The sequence below is a fragment of the Entelurus aequoreus genome, linkage group LG01, assembly GCF_033978785.1.
Source record: "Entelurus aequoreus isolate RoL-2023_Sb linkage group LG01, RoL_Eaeq_v1.1, whole genome shotgun sequence".
NCBI lineage: Eukaryota > Metazoa > Chordata > Actinopteri > Syngnathiformes > Syngnathidae > Entelurus > Entelurus aequoreus.
The window spans coordinates 69079291-69102584 of NC_084731.1; the positions used below are offsets into that span (position 1 = coordinate 69079291).

General features: G+C 40.7%; 1 protein-coding gene across 1 annotated transcript in view; it reads right to left on the reverse strand.

Annotated features, from left to right (window-relative positions):
- Window positions 1-23009, reverse strand: part of LOC133656256 (succinate dehydrogenase [ubiquinone] iron-sulfur subunit, mitochondrial-like) — a 36248-nt gene extending 13239 nt beyond the window's left edge. The window contains exons 1-6 of the mRNA XM_062057227.1: window positions 22866-23009; window positions 18288-18421; window positions 9031-9116; window positions 8834-8970; window positions 7952-8068; window positions 1629-1730 (exon numbers count right to left, since the gene is read on the reverse strand). Coding sequence (XP_061913211.1) covers window positions 1629-1730; window positions 7952-8068; window positions 8834-8970; window positions 9031-9116; window positions 18288-18421; window positions 22866-22931 — 642 coding nt within the window. The 5' untranslated portion in view covers window positions 22932-23009. The remainder of the gene's footprint in view (window positions 1-1628; window positions 1731-7951; window positions 8069-8833; window positions 8971-9030; window positions 9117-18287; window positions 18422-22865) is intronic.
- Window positions 23010-23294: the final 285 nt, after the last annotated feature.

Genomic DNA, 23294 nt, shown 5'->3' on the forward strand with positions numbered 1-23294 from the left:
CTGAGTTAATGATCCTGATCAATTTTAATTTATTATCATTTTTTTAAACCTATTTTTCAGTATTGAATGGTTCAAGTTGGTCCTAACATTTTTTAACCCTCGGGGCCCAACTTTTCCACTACAAAGGGGCCCGGGGCCCACTCAAATATTAACAATGCATTAGTAACCTTACTTTTGATGTTAATTGTATTCAATAATTCGATCTAACCTACATACAGTTTACAACCTTGTCAAATGATATGAAAACATGTGTTCGTCGCAACGATTTTTATCAATGCTTAGGTTGGACTGATTATAAAAATAAGTACTAATCAAATATACTGCAAAAGAAGGAAATCATAAATAACTAATAAAAAATATATGTGCTAAAATAAACAAAATAATGCATATGTTTTTAACTAAACTGTCAATAACAAAAATAGAGCTTCACCGCTTAAGTCATAATTCTTGCGCTTAAGAAACTTCTCTTTGACTTTAACAGCCTTATCAGACAACATTAAAAACAAAACTTGGTAGAAATTTACCAACAGATGAAAAATAATTTACGACAGGGGTTCTTCACCTTTTTGACCTCGGGGCCCAACTTTTTCACCTCAAATATTAACACTGAATTAGTCATTTTACTCTTGATGTTAATGCTACTCAATATTTATTTTTAACATACTTACAGTTCAACAGGATAAACCTTTTCAAATGATTTGAAATATGTGTTAATCACAAAGATTATTATCAAGGCTTAGGTCAGACTGATTACAAAAATATATTGCAAAGGAAGGAACTCATAAAAACTGATTAAAAATAAATGTGCATATAATAACACATCGCTAAAATTAATACATCCTAACTAAATTAACAACAATAATATATTTTTCTTAACTAAACTGTCAGTAAAATTAAAGTACAAATGAAAACACAGCTTCACCACTTTAGTCATAATTTTTGCGCTTAAGAAACTTCTTTACGAGTTCAGCTCCAGACTTCTTCCGTTTGTTTGATATAGTCATTACTGCCACAAGTGGTGGAAAAGGGTATTACAACTGACCATGCGGCCCCAGCTGTATACTTTTGGCCGGCCAAACTATGGTTAAGAAACACTGATTTATAGGGAAACATTTTTTTTTATTTAAGGCGAATTTAAATACATTCTGTTACAGACTAAAAAACAACGTTAATAAAGTTTTTTTTGTTGTAAATTGATCTATATTTCTTTATTTTTTTGTTTTCTTTAATGTTAAAAATGATACAATGCTATGCAGAGGTGCACTTATAATGATTTTATGGATACGTTATAGTATTTATAGTGGGGGGGGGGGGGTGGAAAAAAATGTTTCTTCCTACAGGGGGCGTAACAAAAAAAACAGTTAAAGCATGCGATTAATGACAAAAAAATGCAGATTAATTAGGTAATTTTGCAGTAAATGCAGACATTATTATTGATTGATGCACATCAGCACCTTGTTACTTACTGTATTAGAGCTAAATGTTCACGTCATGCTAAGGTTTTGGGCAAACAAATGATGTGGATTAAAGGAACGCGTTTAGAATATTTTTTTTCCCTGTATAACTTTTTTTGGCGCACACTCTGCAGCGTGTGTGTGTGTGTGTGTGTGTGTGTGTGTCCAACATACCTGCATGAGAACAGCAGGTCCCAGGTATTTGTCACCATTCCACCAGTAACTGGGACAGCTGGTGCTGCAGCAAGCACACAGGATGCACTCGTACAAGCCGTCCTGTTGACATCATCATCATCATCATCATTACATTTATATAGCGCGTTTTCTCGAGAGACTCAAACCCCTTTACTTAGTTGAAGCCATCTGGTCAACCTGCACACACCTTGTAATGACCTGCTTACGAACTGTGCCCTGACAATTCAATACTGCACAGAAGGAACTTCCTGATGTTGCCTGACAGCACGACATCAGCTGACAACTACTGGGGACGCCTCCCAGGAACAAATGGAAGACGGGGACTGCTCCAACTGTCATAGCACTGGCTGACTGAGGTGCGTCCGTGTGTCCTGCCACCCAAACCGCCAAAGTGTATGATCACCAATTACACGACTCATAATAGGAGCCTTTTGACTCTTATATATGGTGGGACTCAAGGTATGGCCGCTCATGTGGACTATCCTTAAAACAATTAGAATGGTATAAGATGGACAACTAATGACCCACATTGTTCCCTCTGTCCTGCCTACGAAAAAAAAAAAAAAAATTTAGGTCAAATGATAAAACAGGGCGTAGCTGCCGCTGATTGAACCGATACGCAAATCAATTATTTCGGTTGTCTGTTAAAAACATAGCTATTGGTTGCAATTTGGACATTTCTGCTGTAGGCTACAAAGAGTGACAAAGGGGGGAGGAATTATGATTTATGAAAGGGAAAACATTAAAAGTAGATCAATTTGAGTATGTTGAAATTAAAATCACATTTTCCTCAGAAATGTATTTCAAGGTAATTGTAGTATACCGACCGACCACAGCTAAAGACATTTTTCTTGATTCATTTTCAGACATCCTCAAACAGCATAGTATGACAGAAGTAACGTCATGGAGGACGTTAATCTGGACTGGTTAAATAAGACGCGTAGAAAGAAACTTAAGGATATTATAAACGGCTTCTACATGATACAAATGAAAGCAGCCCTACTAGAATTACAATTGGATGACAAAAATTAAAGAGAACATCTGTAAATACACGAATACAAAACCAGAAAGAAGAGTGTTAAAATGAAAATACCATTGGATTCTAATAAAGACATGAGGACTCAGCTCTCATAAGAGCAATTAAAAAACAGGTCTAAATACAGATCGTATGATTTAAAAGTTTGGAGGAACAAAAGTTACAATGTTTATGCGGAAGTCTAAGGCTGACTTTCACTTAGAATTAATTAAAGCTGCAAAAAGGAACAATAGAGAGTTATGGAAAACCAGATACAAACTTACGGAAAGAGAGCAAACAAGAAACAACACTATAACATTAAATATCAATGGCGCTACTATCGCAGACAGTCTGGACATAAGTGGTAATTTTAATGAACATTTCATCAGTCTGTACAAACCCTGAATAAAGAGTCCCTCAAAATCAGTGCAAATAATTGTCATTTATTCAGGATGGACTAATTTTAGAATTAACAAATGAAACAAAGTTAAACAAAATCTTCACTGCATTATCAGACTCACGATCTAGAGATATATATGGGTTGGACACTATCTTCCTAAAAACATATAAGGATTGTATTATTGCTCGTATAACAACGATTGATAAATAAATCAATAACGGAAAACACTTTCCCTACCACGTCGAGAAACTGCTACTATGATTAAATCCATAAAGCAGGAAATAAAGAAGACCAGAACATGTACAGACCAATTAGCCTTCTCCACGTTATAACAAAAGGAATAGAAAATTTGAAATTAAAAAGTGGCTTTGGAGCAATCAAGGCTGCTCAGACGGTCACTAAGAGGGGCATTATGTTGACACATCAATTTAATGAGTATTATATTTATCCATGAGAGCATTTTTGTTGTAAATTGTGAGGTATGGCTGTTAAAATCTTGGTTGTTGTTATGAATGATGACAGATGTGAACAAGAGCATGTATGGTCTTTGTGTGATGATGTAAATAAGGTGTGGTTGTATTGTATGGTAAGTATGTGTCCATGAAGGGGCATTTGGTGACTTTTCTTATAATTGAATACATGCTACAGTATGATTATTTTTGATTAATTATTGATTATTATGAATGTATATATTTATTATGATTAATTAGTGTCATAATTTTATTGCTTGATTTGTGGATCCCCTTAATTTAGGTAGCCAGGGACTACAGATGGAAAGTAGCTATTTAGATATAATCTGGTACAGAACATATCTGTTTCTGAACTTAATGTTTCTGTGCATTGTCCCATCATAGATAGACTAAATTAAATACAACTATTTAGTGAATTATTGAGGCCACAATAATTCACTAGGTGTTGTAAAATATCAAAGTACTATTGCAAAAGCGAACAGTGACCTCAAACATGACCTGTCCTCCGCCTCTGTTCTTGCTGCACTTGACTATCAGCTGCCTTTTCTTTTTCTTGGATGTTTCTGAAACTACTAATACTACTACTACTATTACTATTACTACGACTAACACTGTCCCTGTGAGAGGGACAGAGGGGGGAGGTGAGTTTGGATTGGGTCAAGTTTGAGCGTGTTGAGGTTTTATTTAATCGATATGATCAATCCGGTACAAGGATAAAGGAACGTAATGATTTAGATTGACATTTTGCAGTGGTTGGCGAAAGCAACCCCACCCTCAAAGGAGGGTGCCAATTCAGTAATTAAATATTTTGTGAATGATCTAATATCCCGACATGGTTTCCCCAAAAAGATTAGGTCAAACAACGGCACCTATTTTGAGAAAACAGGTTATCATCTTCAGTCACAAGATCAGCACTTCTCAGGACCAGCAGCTTCCTAGGAAGGTGGAAAGACCATGAGACCAAAATGGTAAGTTTGCAAAATGTAGAATATTGTGTGCCAGTTCCTCTGTGCAGATTTGAGGATGAAAGCAGCCACTCCAGATTCCCTTGCACTCGCTAAGAGGGGCACGGTCAAAGCCAATCCAGGACCAACACCCGATACCCGACTGGAAGGAACCGAGAGGAGAGACAACACCTTGCCAGCGATGACGAGAACAACTAACGTAGCCAGGAGCGATGCGTCCATCGGGACTCCAGCAGCCCTGGAAGGAGGTGTCGGGAGTGCCGAAGCGGCGAGGAGGCGTTGAAGCAAGCCGAGGGCCTGGACCAAAGCCCCAACGCCCCATACTTTGCCCCGCCTTCCCCAAAGCCCCATACTTTTCCCCAATTTCGGCCAGCACGGACATGCCATTAAACAGTCTGCCCAATGGACTGAACCACACCCCAAGAAGAGACAGAGACAGACTGTTTGAGTGGATCTCTTTCTTCACCAAGGCAGCCAAAAGCCCAACGAGGTGTCGGCAGGCCACCAGCCTGAGGCACCACTGAGCCATCCATACGAGCACTAATCGAACATGGACTCATACGAAATTCAGTTGTGTGTACAAAATCAATTGGTAACTACATTCATTGCAAATGCCGGGAAAAATAATAATGCAACAGCTTACAGTCATAAGTCTATATTAATTCTAAACCAGATCTTGTTTGATTCATTATTAATGTGAAAATACATCTTGAATAAGCATATATATATTCATCTAAATATGTTCATGATCAAAGTATTTTGGTATTACGTTACTAACTCAAAGGGTAGGCCACTAATTGTGTTCTGTGAGATGGTTTTACTGCAGGCTGGTAACAGCGATCGCTCTGAAGGAGGGTCATAGACGGAATTTTTGCCTCGTATAAAAACATTGAGGTTTTTGCCTCTATCTGCGGTAGAGATTTAATTTAGTGGTCTATATCAGAAATTGTTTTGGTCCAGGGTCTTAAGACCCTGGAAGGCGGGTATGTAGTAGAATTTCTGACCTTTGACCTATAGTTCATGTCTGTCAAAAATATATGCTCATTTTGATTTCTCTTCCTCTTCTGTGGGACAAAAGTGAACTTTAAGTCGTGCCAACCTGTCTAGTGAATGTGTTGACTGTCTAAAAGATTCGAGTTGTTATGGAACAGATAGGGAAAACAAAATAAGACATTGACGCACTAACAAGAGAGATAAGAAAGGGATAAAGCCAAACGAAGACAGTGTTTTGGGCGCCATCTTCTTTTCCATGGTGACGGGCGCGCCCGGGGGGGAAACTTTCTGTGTGCTAGACAACTCAACCCAACCATTGTACCATTTGATTATGAGTAAAATAAAACTCTTGTGTTAAATCTACTTTGGTTCTCATTGACAACCTGGACTTTCCACTACACAATTGTTTGAGTGTTTTCCACGTTTATGTTGACATTTCCTTTCTGCCTTGAGAGCTGAGGGATTATAATCAGAGGAAGTTTAATTTTCAAATGAAACATATTTTTCTCCTGCTCCTTATTTTCCATAGCTCATAAAAAATATAAATATTTATCAATATCGATCGAAATGAAACACTTATATCGTAATACAGTTTTCAGTCATATCGCCCAGCCCAAATTGCAATAAACTATTGCGGGAACTACTGTATTTAAAAAAGTAGGGCAGCTTTATATCAGGGGTGTCCAAACTACGGCGTGTCAGCGTGTTCAATTTGGCCCGCGAGACGTCCCGAGTTTGAAAGAATCTGACCCGTGGAGTGCGTCCAATTTAATCAATTTAATTTTAAATTGCTGCCGGTTTTCCGCCATATTGTGGACAACGTCAGTAATTTGGGTTAATGACCATGCACGTGGATGTGAACACAGCACATCATTTACTTATATGACCCAATCCAAACAACCTTTCCCTCTCAGCCCTTTGAGACACTTGTGATTTAGGGCTATATAAATAAACATTGATTGATTGATTGATCATCAAAAAACTAACACAAAAAGTCAACACACATGGTCATTGAACTTTGTGGATGTTTTTTTTTTTTTAAATGTCGAAATACTACACATAATTAAAAAAACACCCCTTTAAATGCCCTGCAATGCATGATGGGGAAAATGAAAAACACTCTCCCCACACTTCATGCTTCCATCTGTTGAAAAGCTCTATGGAGATGATGATTTCATTTTCCAGCATGATCTGGGCCCTGCCCACAGTGCCAAAACCACCAGTAACTGGTGTACTGACCATGGCATTACTGTCCTCGATTGGCCTGCCAACTCCCCTGACCTGAACTCCATAGAGAATTTGTGGGATATTGTGAAGAAAAAGCTGAAAGACACCAGACCCGATAATGCAAATGAGCTAAAGGCCGCTATTGAAGCATCCTGGGCATCCATAACACCTCAGCAATGCCACAGGCTGATTGCCTCCATGCCACGCCGCATTGATGAAGTAATCCGTGCAAAAGGATTCCCAACCAAGTACTGAGTGCATTAATTGACATTTTCAAATGTTTGATTTTGTTTTGCTGTTATAAATCTTTTTTTTTTACTTGGTCTGAAGAAATATTCTAATTTTTTGAGATACGATTTTTGAGTTTTCTTAAGCTGTATGCCATAATCAGCAATATTAAAATAATAAAAGGCTTGCAATATTTCAGTTGATGTGTAATGAATCCAGAATGTATGACATTTTGGTTTTTTTAATTGCATTACAGAAAATAAAGACCTTTATCACAATATTCTAATTTTCTGAGACAGTCCTGTATATATGTATAGGCCAGGGGTGTACAAACTACGGCCCGCAGTGCCGACGTCTTCAATTTGGCCTGCGAAACATCATGAGTTCAATAAGGTTTCGTACTCGCGGTGAGACTGCAGTCATTTTAAAAGACTGCATGGAATGCTGCCATTTTGTCGCCATCAACTGGACAATGCAAGCAATGACCTTTAATCCTGCTCTGAACTAAATTTTGCGCAGCATTCACCTATATGACCCAATGCAAACGACCTTCCCTAGTCAACACAATACGTCAACACACAAGATCACACATAACACAACATGCTCACTGAACTTTGTGGATATTTAAATTCATTACAAAGCATGATGGGAAAAATGCAAAACACTCTCCACACTTATCCATGCTTGGTGCATTTTAGCTGCTTGATATTTCTAATTTATGACAACACTTTCAGGAGGCCATCACGGAACTAAACAATCTTAATATACAATTATATTATATGTGTGTACACACATATGTATAGGCTATATATATATATATATATATATATATATATATATATATATTGTTACTTTACATGCAGTCGGCCAAATATTTGTAATCCTAATGCAGCCCCCAAGTCAAAGGGTAAGTCACCACACACACACAAAATGGTGCAATAACTGGGCAAACACACATTTTATTTGTTGAACAGAACCGTTCTGCCTGCTGGAAGTTTACGTACCAGCTTTTGTCTGTCCTCCACAGACTGGTAATACTGGTCCTTCCCCTCTTTGGACTCGTCCTTCTTCTTCAGGTAGGGCTCGATGGACTTGTACTGTGCGTAGAAGTTGCTCATATCCTGGAAGGTGAAGACGGGGAAAAACGCACTCATTAATGAGTACAGTGATACTTCCATTTTCATACGCGGCAAGGTTTCCTCCAAAATAGGTCTCATGTACATTTTCATATGATGTTACGGTTGTGGTATTCACCTTAATTAAATATGATACGTCACATATTTTCAGTTTCTCAATACATCATGTCCAAAAAGGAGGAGGAGCTTATTTTTATGTCAATAAATGAATTAGGGATGGGAATCTTTAGGGCACCTAAAAAGATTGAATCCCATTCCCATTCCTGGGGTGATTCGATTCAAAATCCATTCTTGACTCAACACGATTCTCCATTCAAACCGAATCTGGCAATGTATTATTTGGTCAAATATTTATAAAGAAACTTTTTCACAACATGTTGCATGGACATGGCCTAAAAAGGGCTTTTAGAAAAATTCTTCAACTGAGAGCCGCACACTTGGGGGCGAAAAAAAGGAATATATATATATATATATATATATATATACATAAATATATATATATATATATATATATATATATATATATATATATATATATATATATATATATATATATATATATATATATATATATATATATATATATATATATATATATATATATATATATATGTATGATACACAGTATTATATATAATATAATATATTATATATAAGAGTAGACTACAGAGGTGTGCATGTCAACCCACAATGTCAACAACAAAACACTAGAACTGTATTTTTGTCCCATGTGGACCCAGCGAGACTTACAGGCACCAGGTCCTTGACCACGTACATGTGTGGGAGCGGGTAGATCTTGGTGGCCTTGCTGGCGTTGCCGTCGATCTTGTTGAGGCACGCCAGAGTGTTGCCGCCGTTGATGTTCATGGCACAGGAGCCACAAATCCCTATTACAGGTCCAAAGGGTCAGACAAGACTAGCGCCATTGGCTGTGCTCCATCTCTCACCCTCGCGACAGGAACGTCGGAAGGTCAGCGTGGGGTCAAGCTCGTTCTTGATCTTGATGAGAGCGTCCAGGACCATGGGACCACAGCTGGATTCAGGAGACACCATCCAAACATTATCACGCTTCAACACATCATCATGCTAGGAAGACTAAAGGATCACATTTACAGCTCCTTTTAAGATGTGTAGCAAAGCCTAATTCATTCTAACCGTCCTAATGCAGCAATGATAAACTGCATCTGTGAAATAATTCAAATATATTTATGACCAGTTGATTGCTTTCATGAGACAAACATAAACCATGGTAACACTTCAAACCATCCTCAAGTAGTTCCATAAATTACATGGGTGATAGCGCTCACTTCCTGGAGACGAAAGCTAGCGCGTTGATCGCTAGCTAAGAGCAACATGTGATGGATGTTATAATGTAATGTTCTTTGTCCAGGCAAAACTATCACTTTTATGGCTGTGATATTCCTGGACTCTGGTGGAGATGTCTCTAATCACTAATTGTCTTTCAGTTCTTCAAATGGTTTATTTTGTGATTGATGCTGTATTACTGCATTCTCCATGTTGAATCAAGACATTCCTGATTTGGATAATATCATATTCAGATAAAGTTGATTTTCTCTCTCTCTCTCTCTCTTTTCTGCGTTTTTCTCTCTCATTTTCTCTTTCCTGCGTCTCTCTCTCTCTTTCTCCGGCATCCGTCTCTCTCTTTCTCTCGCTCTCTCTTTTCCACGTCCTTGTCTCTTTCTTTCTCTCTATCTCTTTCTCTCTCTCGTTCCCTTTTTCCAGCGTCCTTCTCTCTCTTTTCTGTGTTTCTGTCTCTCTTACTTTCTTGCGTCTCTCTCTTTCCTGCGCCTCTCTCTCTCTTTTTCCTGCGTCCTTCTCTCTTTCTCTTTTTCATGTTACTCTCTCTCTCTCTTACTTTCTTGCGCCTCTCTTTTTCCTGCGTCCTTCTCTTTTTCTGTCTCTATCTTTTTTTCTGCGTTCTTCTCTCTCTCTCTCTCTCTTTTTTCTAAGTCCTTCTCTCTTCCCTGCATCTCTCTGTCTCTCTCTCTACTTTTGTCCTACACCCTTATTCCCCTCACTCTCTTTCCTGCATCCTTCTCTTTTCTGCACCCGTCCCTTTCTCTCTCTTTTTCCTGCGTCCTTCTCTCTCTTTCTTTCTCTTTCTTGCGCCCGTCCCTCTCTTGCTCTCTTTTTCCTGCATCCTTCTCTCTCTCTCTTTTACATGTTTCTCTCTCTCTCTCTCTCTCATTTTTTTCTCTACACCCTTCTTCCTCTCTCTCTCTTTCCTGCATCCTTCTCTCTTTATTTCTCTTTCTTGCGCCCGTCCCTCCATCCCTGTCTTTTTCCTGCGTCCTTCTCTCTCTCTCTCTCTCTCTTTTTTCCGTGTTTCTCTCTCTCTCTTTTACTTTCTTGTGTCTCTCTCTTTTCTGCGTCTCTGTCTCTTTTTTCCTGTGTCCTTTTTTCTCTTTCTCTCTCTCGCTCTCTTTGCTGCGTCCTCTCTCTTTCTCTCTCTCTCTTTTCTACATCCTTTTCTCTCTCTTTTTTCTGCGTCCTTTTTTCCTTTTTCTTCCCCTCCCTCCCTCTCTTTTTCCTGCATCCTTCTCTCTCTCTCTCTCTCTCTCTCACTCTTGTCCGTGTTTATCTCTCTCTCCCTCTTACTTTCTTGCGTCTCCCTCTTTCCTGTCTCTATCCCTCTCTTTTTGTTGCAGCGCGGATTCGAACCCAAGATTTTCCCTCAGCAAGATCACACTCCCTGTCTGGCAGCATGTCAGGACACGCCCCCACCGATTGCATCACGCCCTCTCTTCGCCGCAGCTGGTTAGTCATCAGCACACCTGGCAGTAATCAGGAGGACAGCATAAGAACCAGTCACTCCTTGGGACCTACGCCGGAACGTCGTTAACTCTTGTAGTAAGCATTACGTCTCTGGCTTCCCTCTTGTTGTCCTCGACCTTGCTTTTGTCTTTTGCCCCTTTTTGTCTTGTTGACTTATGTCCCTTGTTCTCCTTGCAGTTGCCTCTCTCAATGCTCGATCACTCGTTTTGGACTTGGACATTGTTGCTTGCCGCCTGCCTTCGACCACCTGCCTGTCCCCGGATCTCCCTTGTGCCTACCCTCTTGGTCAGACAAACTTTTCATCCATCACGCATGTACAACATCCTCTTGAATTATTTACATGGTTAATTCTACACTTAATCCTGCAACCAACACTTAGAGTAGCATACACATCCCACACAATCATCAAAGGTTACAATAAACCTGGTAACCTTAAGCTCTTCGTGGTGTCGTCTCCTTCCAACCCTCACGTACATAACAGTACGTTCCGGCCAACCATGTCGGAACCAGACGACACCCCCCAGCCTAGCCTCGCTCCCCAGGCTCGGATCCCACGAAATCCGGACTTGGAGGTAATGTGCTCAGTCCTGAAGACGCACCAGACTCGTTTTGAGGCATTAGAGGACAATTTAGAGAAGGCTTTCACCAAGTTATATATTAAGTTTGACGAGCTAGTCCCCAGCCCAGTGCAAGACTTGGTAACTGGACAGCATGCTACACCAGCTACTAGCTCCGGTAGCGCTTCCTTTAGCCGAGAGCCCAAGATTGCTAGCCCTAAGCCTTTTGAGGGTGATTTTGAGCTCTGTAGGGGGTTTTTGGTGCAATGTGAGTTTATTTTTTTGCACCAACCCTCGTGTTACACTACTGATGGGGCCAAAATTGCATTTATTTTTTCGCTGCTTGCCGGACCTGCTCTCAAGTGGGCTACCGCAGCTTTGGACAAGTCACTGGGCCTCGGCACCGACTACTCAGCCTTCCGGTCCGAATTTTTGGCTGTCTTCGACCACCCCAAGGATGGGGGGGGGGGTTGCCGCAGGACGCTTGCACACCATCCGGCAAGGAACTCGCTCGGTGGCAGCCTACACCCTTGAGTTCCGGACCATTGCGGCAGACAGTGGCTGGAACGACAAAGCCCTCCAAAGTGCTTTTCGTCAGGGACTCGCTGAAGAAATCAAGGACGGTCTGCTGAGGGATAGACCAACCTCTTGCAGAGGCCTCATTGACTTGGCACTCCAGTATGATCAGAGACTTGTGGAGCGAGCAACCGAGAGAGCCCGGAGCGTCGCTAGGAGAACCCCGGCTACGACCTCATCTCCCGTCTTTCAGCCATTTGGAGGACAACCGACCCCATTACCTGTTGCGGTCTCAACCACCGAACCCATGCAAGTAGGAAGAACCCGTTTGGGGACAGAGGAGAGGGAGAGAAGGATGAGGCAACATCTCTGCCTTTACTGTGGGGGTGCGGGACACATTGTCCGCTACTGTCCGGCACTACTAAAAGACCAGGCTCACCAGCAAGGGGGATCCTGGTGAGCCATTCGACACTCCCCCGGGGACAAGAGAACCCAGGCATCCTGTTTTCAGCGTCCTTAACTTGGAACGACAAGAGAGTTGGAGTTAAAGTTTTTTTGGACTCCGGGGCGGACGATAGTCTTATGGACTACGGCTTTGCCCAACAAAACAAGATTCCTCTGGTATCTTTGAACAAGGACCTTCCTGCTCAAGCTCTGGACGGACGTCCATTGGGTCCTATCAGACACCGATCAGAACCACTGCTTCTCACCTTATCCGGAAACCATTCTGAAACCATCCGTTTCTGGGTTTTGGAGGCCCCTTTCACTCCAGTTGTCTTAGGAAGAGCATGGTTGAAGCAACATAATCCTCACATTTCATGGACCTCCGGAGAGATAATGGCTTGGAGCACCCTTTGTCACGCTAACTGCTTGAAGTCAGCCTCGGCCCCCAGCAGAACTATTCAATCTACTAACCACCAGGTCGACCTCTCTACCATTCCTGAGTTCTATCATGACCTCGCTGAAGTATTCAGCAAGGAACGTGCTCTATCTCTCCCGCCGCATAGACCATATGACTGCGCTATCGAGCTGCTTCCTGGGGCATCCCTGCCGTCTAGTCGGCTGTACAACCTGTCTCTTCCCGAAAAAGAAGCCATGAAGAATTACATCACTGAATCTCTGGCTTCCGGTATCATAACCCCTTCCAAATCCCCTGTGGCTGCGGGGTTTTTCTTTGTGACTAAGAAGGACGGGTCCTTGCGACCCTGCATTGACTACCGGCACCTCAACAACATAACCATCAAGAACAAGTACCCACTGCCACTTCTAAACGCATCTTTTGAACCCCTGGCACCAGCTACCATCTTCACTAAACTCGACCTTCGCAACGCATACCACTTTGTTCGGATTAAAGAGGGGGATGAATGGAAGACAGCGTTTAATACTCACCTTGGCCACTACGAGTACAGAGTTATGCCTTTTGGTCTTACCAATGCTCCTGCTGTTTTTCAGACACTGGACAATGACATTCTTCGTGACATGCTGGACCAGTTTGTTGTTGTCTACTTGGACGACATCCTTATTTTTTCTCGCAACCCGCAGGAGCATCAACAGCATGTCCGTTTGGTCCTTCAGCGTCTTCTCGAGAACAGACTGTTTGTCAAGGCGGAGAAATGCCTTTTTCACGCCTCATCTGTGGATTTTCTGGGCTTCATTGTGGAGAAGGGGCACGTCAGGGCTGACCCTGAGAAGGTCAAGGCTGTGGTAGCCTGGCCACAACCCACATCCAAGACAGAACTCAGGAGATTTCTGGGCTTCGCGGGATTTTATAGAAGATTCATTCGGAATTTCAGTCTTATTGCAGCACCCCTCAACGCTCTCACCTCATCTAAGGTCAATTTTTTGTGGTCACCTGAGGCCGACAGTGCTTTTAGAGGACTCAAGACCAGCTTTATCTCTGCCCCCGTCCTCATCCATCCGGATTGGGACTGTCCATTCTTAGTGGAGGTGGATGCTTCTGACTCAGGGATTGGAGCTATACTTTCTCAGAGATCTAAGATTGATAACTTGCTTCACACCTGTGCATTTTTCTCCAGGCGACTTTCCCCGGCTGAACTCAACTACGATGCTGGTAACAGGGAGCTGCTGGCTGTCCATGAGGCTTTATTGGAGTGGAGACACTGGTTAGAGGGAGCTAGGCACCAGTTCCAAATCTTGACTGACCATAGAAACCTTCTCGCCATTCGGTCAGCGCGACGAATCAACAATCGACAGGCAAGGTGGCAACAGTTTTTTTCTCGCTTCGACTACGTCATGTCTTACCGACCAGGATCCAAGAACCAGAAGGCAGACGCATTGTCTAGAGTGCACATGGCTGAGAACGCTTGTCCGCCCATCCCTGAGACCATTCTGCCACCAGCTCGTATTGTGGGAATGGTCACCTGGAAAATTGAGGACCAGGTGAAGAAGGCTCTGCAGGCTCGTCCTGGACCTGGGGGCGGACCACCTGGCAAGTTGTTCGTTCACAGAGAACTTCGGTCCCAGGTCTTGGATTGGGCCCACTCTAGTCTGTTTTCCTGCCATCCAGGGTTCCAACGTACATTATCCTTTGTCCGAAGACGTTTTTGGTGGCCATCCTTGGCTGCTGACACTCAAGAGTTCATCACTGCCTGTTCCACTTGTGCCCGCAGTAAACCGTCACACCGACCCCCGGCTGGTCTACTACACCCACTGTCGATTCCGGCTCGCCCATGGTCACACATAGCTTTGGACTTCGTCACTGGCTTTCCTGTCTCGAGAGGTAATAACACTATACTCACCATTGTCGACCGTTTTTCTAAGGCAGCCCACTTCATACCCCTCCGCAAGTTGCCTTCCTCCTCCGAGACGGCGGATCTTCTCACGTTGCACGTCGTAAAACAACATGGGATTCCTATGGACATCGTATCCGACCGGGGCCCTCAGTTCACCTCTAAGGTATGGAGAACATTTTGTAAGGGGATCAGGGCCTCTGTCAGCCTCACCTCAGGATATCACCCCCAAAGCAATGGACAGGCCGAAAGAGCCAATCAAAGTCTGGAGTCTATGCTTCGCTGCGTTGCCCAACGTCAGCCCTCGTCCTGGAGCAAGTTCATCCCATGGGTAGAGTACTCCTACCTTGCCGACCCCTCTCTTCTGGAGGACTTCTACTGTGCCAACCCGGGGGCCCTCAGACGCTCGTCGGGTGCCTCGCCTAAGGAGGGGGGTACTGTTACAGCGCGGATTCGAACTCAAGATTTTCCCTCAGCAAGATCACACCCCCTGTCTGGCAGCATGACAGGACACGCCCCCACCGATTGCATCACGCCCTCTCTTCGCCGCAGCTGCAGGCGGTTAGTCATCAGCACACCTGGCAGTAATCAGGAGGACAGCATAAGAACCAGTCACTCCTTGGGACCTACGCCGGAACGTCGTTAACTCTTGTAGTAAGCATTACGTCTCTGGCTTCCCTCTCGTTGTCCTCGACCTTGCTTTTGTCTTTTGCCCCTTTTTGTCTTGTTGATTTATGTCCCTTGTTCTCCTTGCAGTTGCCTCTCTCAATGCTCGATCACTCGTTTTGGACTTGGACATTATTGCTTGCCGCCTGCCTTCGACCACCTGCCTGTCCCCGGATCTCCCTTGTGCCTACCCTCTTGGTCAGACAAACTTTTCATCCATCACGCATGTACAACATCCTTTTGAATTATTTACATGGTTAATTCTACACTTAACACATCCCACACAATCATCAAAGGTTACAATAAACCTGGTAACCTTAAGCTCTTCGTGGTGTCGTCTCCTTCCAACCCTCACGTACATAACACTTTTTCCTGTGTCCTTTTTTCTCTTTCACTCTCTCGCTCTCTTTGCTGCATCCTCTCTCTCTCTACCGGGTCCTTCACTCTCTTTTTTCTGCATCATTTTCTCTTTCTCTCTCTTTCTCGTCTCTCTCTCTCTTCTGCGTCTCTCAACCGCTCTCTCTCCCTCGTCCTTCTCTCTCTTTCTATCTCTCTTTTCTGTTTTTTCTCTCTCTTTCACTTTCTTGCGTCTCTCTCTTTTTCCTGTGTCCTTGTCTCTCTTTCTCTCTCTCGCTCTCTTTTCTGTGTCCTCTCTTTCTCGCTCTCTTTTCCGGGTCCTTCTCTCTCTTTTTTCTGCATCCTTTTCTCTTTCTCTCTCTTTCCTGCCTCACTCTCTCTCTCCTGCGTCGCTCTCTCTCTCTCCCTCTCTTTTTCCTGCGTCCTTCTCTCCCTCTCTCTCTTTTCCGTGTTTCTTTCTCTCTCTTACTTTCTTGCGTCTCTCTCTCTCTTTTTCCTGTGTCCTTGTCTTTCATTCTCTCTCTCTCGCTCTCTTTGCTGTGTCCTCTCTCTTTCTCTTTCTCTCTTTTTCCTGCCTCTCTCTCTCTCTCTCTTCTGCGTGTCTCTCTTTTCTGCGTCTCTCTCCCTCACTCACCCTCTCCCGCTCTCCCTCTGTCTCCCTCTCTCTCTCTCCTTAAAATACCTTAAATTTCTCTGGACATTTCATAAAGAAAATTCCAGGACAATTCTGGCACACTGATCACAAGTGAGCTAGCTAGCTTAAATGCTAACATGAATACAAGACACACGAATGTCTTTCAACAGTATTTCGACACCAATATATTCAAAATAGGGCTGTTACATGTGAAAGAGGAAACTCTGACTGGCGTACTCAAGTTTCACTTCTCTACTGTTCTTTGGATAAATGTTCCCAAGTTATGAGCAAATAAATGATGCGCATTCAAATAAAACATCTAAAAATGTCTATAACATTTTAAAGTTAAGTTAAATTATGCAAGTGAGTGATTTAGTGTGATTAATCACAGTTCATAAGTAGGGATGATGTTTGATAAGGAATTATCGAGTTCGAGCTTATTATCGAATCCTCTTATCGAACCGATTCCTTATCGATTCTCTTATCGAGTCCACATAGGTTGTTGTATATGGAAAAAAACACACAATATTTGGTTTAACAAAAGCTCACTTTTATTATATAATAAAAAAATAAAATCTAATAAATAAATAAATATTGACTGTTACCCACCTAAAAAATAAAATAAAATAAATAAATATTGACTGTTGTTACCCAAAGTATATTAAGTGGGATTTTTCAGAGAAAAAAATATATACAGTAACACAAAAACAAACTGTCTCTGTGATCACTATAGGTGTATAAATAATAATATAGTGTTAAATAAAATCAGTCCCTTGGGCACAAAACTGAAAATAATACAGCTCTCCAAAAAGTGCACTTCTGCTGCTATTTGACATAACTGTTTGTTATGATGCTTTGACATTTTTACACTTTATTTCTTTATTGAAAGAAAATTCTATGAAGAGAAAAGTTGTTGCAAATGTGGTTACAATGCTAAAAAATTAAAAGTTAAAGCTAAAAAAAGAAATACACTTTATTGAGTTAACATTATTTCTTTATGGGGGAAAAATGTTATGAGCTAGAGAATATAACTACTACACTACCCAGCATGCAACGGGAGTTACGAGCATGCGCGGTAGCCCCGAAATGTGTTGCATGTTGCCACGCTGTGAAAGTAAACGTCAAGAACTCAGCCAACACGCCTCGTCTGCATCATTTATAATTAGACAGACAACACATCTACAGTGTGATTTTGTTTTGTTTACAAGGAAAGAAAAACAAAAGTTAAAAAAGGGAGATATGTTGTATATACAGGTATATGTATGTGCTGCGGTTGTTTTAAGAACGTTGCGACAGCTGCCGTAAAGGAGGTGCGTTGCTAGCCTGGTTGCTATGTTTCCGGTTGGTCGTAAAAGTGTTCGTCATGTGTTTTACCCTGCTAAAATCTCTCAGTAAAGTTATTCGATGGATTATAGCTTTTGTTTTGAACTTTATTACACCTTGGAGCGCTTTTTCCCGTCCATTGTTTTCCTGCTTTCGCTATCTGCGCCTAATGACTGAGCTACATGACGCCATTTCTTGTGATGTCCCACGGAGCATTTCTGGTCGGGACGGGATTCGAATAAAGAATCAACTATTTTCCTTTACTATAGTGGTCTCGATAACGGGTACCGGTTCTCAAAAAGGGATTCGAGTCCGAGGACTCGGTTCTTTTCTTATCAAACAACCGGGAAAACCGGTTTCGAGTATCATCCCTATTCATAAGTGTGATTAATCGCATCAAAAATGCAATTGTTTGACATCAATAATTAAAACATAACTACTATAAAATAATGAAGACCCACAACCACACAAACAGGAAGTGAACCACACCATTTTGCATCATTAAAACCTTTACAAGATTAAAAAAATAACAATAAAGATATATATATTTATAAACGTGGATATGCTGTAATGTATGTGTCATAATGTCAGTCGTCAGGTCTTACGTGTTGAGGTCCAGTTCATACGTCTGCATCCTGGGCTTGTCCCCGGCTGTGTCCGGATCCCAGCGGTAGATCTGGAACTTCTTGATCCTGGGCTCAGGAGCCGGGGCCGCCGCCGTCTGGGCGTGACGTACCATCTGAGTGGCACCGACACATTTTAAAAAATCAATTTAAATCAATTAAAATGAATGCCAAAAAAGCCCTTTTTTATAAGAATACATTTTTAAAAATACATTTTCAGGCCATCTCCGTGCAACCTGTTTTGAAAAGGTTTCCTTGTAATAATTACACCAAATAATACATTGCGAGTATTGAATCGACTCATTCTTGTTATTGTCTCATATTTATACTTTGTCGGTTAATTTGTGTCTTTTTTGTTAAAGCTGAGTTGTATGCATTTGACTATTGTAAACAGATTTTTGTTACATCAATTTATGCTGACAACTTCATTTAATTTTAATTGAATCTCATTTCATAATTTCCTTTAATTTACAAGAAGTGGGTGGATGGGTCTTGAGTTTTGAAGCAACAAATATTCATGCACTGAATTTTTTTTTTATACACAACATTTTAACAAAGTGAACTTTTAAACACAAATTTTTATGAAATAAAATTGTCCGCATATTTTGATTGAATTTGTGAACAAAATGTTTTAAAATACAGTAAAAATGTGTTGCTTTGAAACTCAAGACCTAAACCATTTGAATTAAATGAAATTAAATTAAATGGACATTTATTGAAATTGTCACCATAATTTGATGTAGAAAAAAAAAACAACTGAAAAATGAGTAACATAAATTCAGTGTCAAAAAAAGCTTTCGTAATAAAGACACAAATTAACCTCCATAGAACTGTACTACAAATGTGGCATTCACAAACAAATCGAGTCTTTTGAATGGCTCTTTTCAGTAATAATTTATACAACTCATATTTTTGTGACAGAGTGATTGGAGCACATACTTGTTGGTCACAAAAAACATTCATGAAGTTTGGTTCTTTTATGAATTTATTATGGGTCTACTGAAAAGGTGAGCAAATCTGCTGTGTCAAAAAGTATACATACAGCAATGTCAATATTTGCTTACATGTCCTTTGGCAAGTTTCACTGCAATAAGGCGCTTTTGGTAGCCATCTACAAGCTTCTGGTTGAATTTTCGACCACTCCTCTTGACAAAATTGGTGCAGTTCAACTAAATGTGTTGGTTTTCTGACATGGACTTGTTTCTTCAGCATTGTCCACACGTTTAAGTCAGGACTTTGGGAAGGCCATTCTAAAACCTTATTTCTAGCCTGATTTAGCCATTCCATTACCACTTTTGACGTGTGTTTGGGGTAATTGTCCTGTTGGAACACCCAACTGCGCCCAAGATCCAACCTCCGGTTGGTTTTAGGTTGTCCTGAAGAACTTGGAGGTATTCATTAGAGATGTCCGAAAATATCGGCCTGCCGATATTATCGGCCGATAAATGCTTTAATATGTAATATCGGGAATTATCGGTATCGGTTTCAACCTCCCGATTTTCCCGGGAGACTGCCGAATTTCAGTGCCCCTCCCGAAAATCTTCCGGGGCAACCATTCTCCTGATTTCCACCCGGACAACATTATTGGGGGCCTTTAGCGTCCTCTACAACCTGTCTTCACGTCCGCTTTTCCTCCATACAAACAGCATGCCGGCCCAGTCACATAATATATGCGGCTTTTCACACATACAAGTGAATGCAACGCATACTTGATCAACAGCCATACAGGTCACACTGAGGGTGACCGTATAAACAACTTTAACACCGTTACAAATATGAGCCACACTGTGAACTCACACCAGACAAGAATGACAAACACATTTCGGGAGAACATCCGCACCGTAACACAACATAAACACAACAGAACAAATACCCAGAACCCCTTGCAGCACTAACTCTTTCGGGACGCTACAATATACACTCCACGCTACCACCAAACCCCCCCCCCCCCATCTCCCGAGTTCGGAGGTTTCAAGGTTGGCAAGTATGCTCTAGTACAGTGGTCCCCAACCACCAGGCCGTGGCCCAGTGGATCGATTGGTACCAGGCCGCACAAGAAATAAAAAATAAAAAAATAAAAATAAGATTTATTTTTTATTAAATCAACATAAAAAACACAAGATACACTTAGTTAGTGCACCAACCCCAAAAAAAACTCCCACCCCTCATTCACACTCATTCGCACAAAAGGGTTGTTTCTTTCTGTTATTAATATTTCTGGTTCCTACATTATATATCAATATATATCAATACAGTCTGCAGGGATACAGTCCGTAAGCACACATGATTGTATTTTTTTATGACAAAAAAAAAAAAGAAAAAAAGAAAAAAAATACCATGACACCCCCACATTAAGAGTTGGACAATATCGGAATACCGGATATCGGCAAAAAAGCCATTATCGGACAACTCTAGTATTCATCCTTTTTCATTGTCCCAATTACTCTCTCACCAGTTCCATTGGCAGCAAATCAAGCCCAGAGCATAATACTACCACACCATGCTTGACGGTAGGAATGGTGTGACATCACATGGACAAAGGTAAGACCTTCTGGAGGAAAGTTATGTGGTCAGATGAAACAAACATTGAGCTGTTTGGCCACAATACTCAGCAATATGTTTGGAAGAGAAAAGGTGAGGCCTTTAATCCCAGGAACACCAAACCTACCGTCAAGCATGGTGGTGGTAGTATTATGCTCTGGGCCTGATTTGCTGCCAATGGAACTGGTGCTTTACAGAGAGTAAATTGGACAATGAAAAAGGAGGATGACCTCCAAATTCTTCAGGACAACCTAAAATCATCAGCTCGGAGGTTGGGTCTTTGGGCGCAGTTGGCTGTTCCAACAGGACAATGACCCCAAACACATGTCAAAAATGGTAAAGGAATGGCTAAATCAGGCTAGAATTAAGGTTTTAGAATGGCCTTCCCAAAGTCCTGTGGACAAAGCTGAAGAAACAAGTCCATGTCAGAAAACCAACACATTTAGCTGAACTGCACCAATTTTGTCAAGAGGAGTGGTCGAAAATTCAACCAGAAGCTTGTAGATGGCTACCAAAAGCGCCTTATTGCAGTGTAACTTGCCAAGGGACATGTAAGCAAATATTAACATTGCTGTATGTATACTTTTGACACAGCAGATTTGGTCACATTTTCAGTAGACCCATAATAAATTCATAAAAGAACCAAACTTCATGAATGTTTTTTGTGACCAACAAGTATGTGCTCCAATCACTCTATCACAAAAAAATAAGAGTTGTAGAAATGATTGGAAACTCAAGACAGCCATGACATTATGTTCTTTACAAGTGTATGTAAACTTTTGATCACGACTGTACATATACACACACACACACACACACACATACACACACACATATATATATATATATATATATATATATATATATATATATATATATATATATATATATATATATAGTACATGCATTCATACATACATACATACATATATACACACATACACACAAATTATATATACATATATATATATGTATATATGTATATATATATATATATATATATATATATATATATATATATATATATATATATATATATATATATATATGTATATATATATATATATATATATACATACATACATCTATTTTTAATTATTATTATTTATTTATTTATTATCATTATTTTTCTATTTATTTATATTTGAATTCATTTTTCAGGTTAAATATTCTAAATGGTAGTTTAAGCGTACAGACATCAGGTATGGTACTATAATTTTGTACTTACATTTTTATTATGTCCTAATTTTAACTGTCTTACTCTTTGAACTGCGTGTAATGTTACAACGGCCAGAAATATTAAATATACTTGTTAACTAAAAACCTCGGCTTTGTTTTAACGAATACTTAGGTCTACGCGCTACAGTATTCTAACGTTGGTCATTATGGTGGTACTTGGAGAGCCATGTGTTTTCTCAAGTGGTACTTGGTGGAACAGGTTTGAGAACCACTGCTCTAGTGCATTTTATTCTATTCTCTTTTTTTTTTAATGCTCCACGGTTTTTTTTAGGTGAGTGAAAATTCAAGCTGATGTCCCTGCCTAAGCACTACCTTATGGAAGGTTTACAATGTTGAAAACACTACACAAATCTGAATGATTCCGACCAAACATATCATCCTTGGAAAAAATAAATAATAATACTAATAATAAAATACTATATAATAACAGCTCAAGATCCGGCTCCATAAATCACATCTTTAAACTGTACCTAATGATGTGGCCATTGAGTGCTTATTTTCAATCATTCAAGTCTTGCGTCGCTCTCTAGTGGCCATGAAGTGTCATAGCAGCGTTACATCACCGTGTTACCAAACTGCCTTTCGTCGACAATTGAAGGGTGAATTAAAAAAAAAAAAGCTTTTTAATGCAATAATGTTCTCGAAGAGAATATAAAAGTTATTTAACGTTCCGTTCAAATAAATATGACATACACGAATGTGAAAATATATAATGTAGCCTTCCACAGTTATGATAGATATTAACACCAGGCGAGGAAAGTGTCTATTTAGGCGACTTACCAGCGTCATGCCAGAGTTCCTCGCAGACAAGACATTCCGGGACAGAGCGACACAAATAACCGACATTTTTATGAAGTAAAAAGGTAAAAAAAAAATGGTTTCAGTCAATGAAACTACAGGAGCTAGTTTATTATGCCCCACAGCGAAGTTTGGGTGCCTTTTTAAGCCTTAAACCACGCCCTTTTACGTTGTGGTGCGTTCATGTGACGTACGGAAGGTTGACATGTGACGGTTATTGCCTTTAGCGCTTTCTGTCGAAATGCACGAGAAAGAGAAAAATAACCTTACATTTATTAATATTTATTGATATATATGCTATCCTTTATATTAAACAAATCAAAATAGCACTTGTTAAAAAGGTCTGTTTAAATGTCACGTCCGATAGTAAGCGAATGCATCCTTGTTTTACAATTCCAACAGCGGCGAATG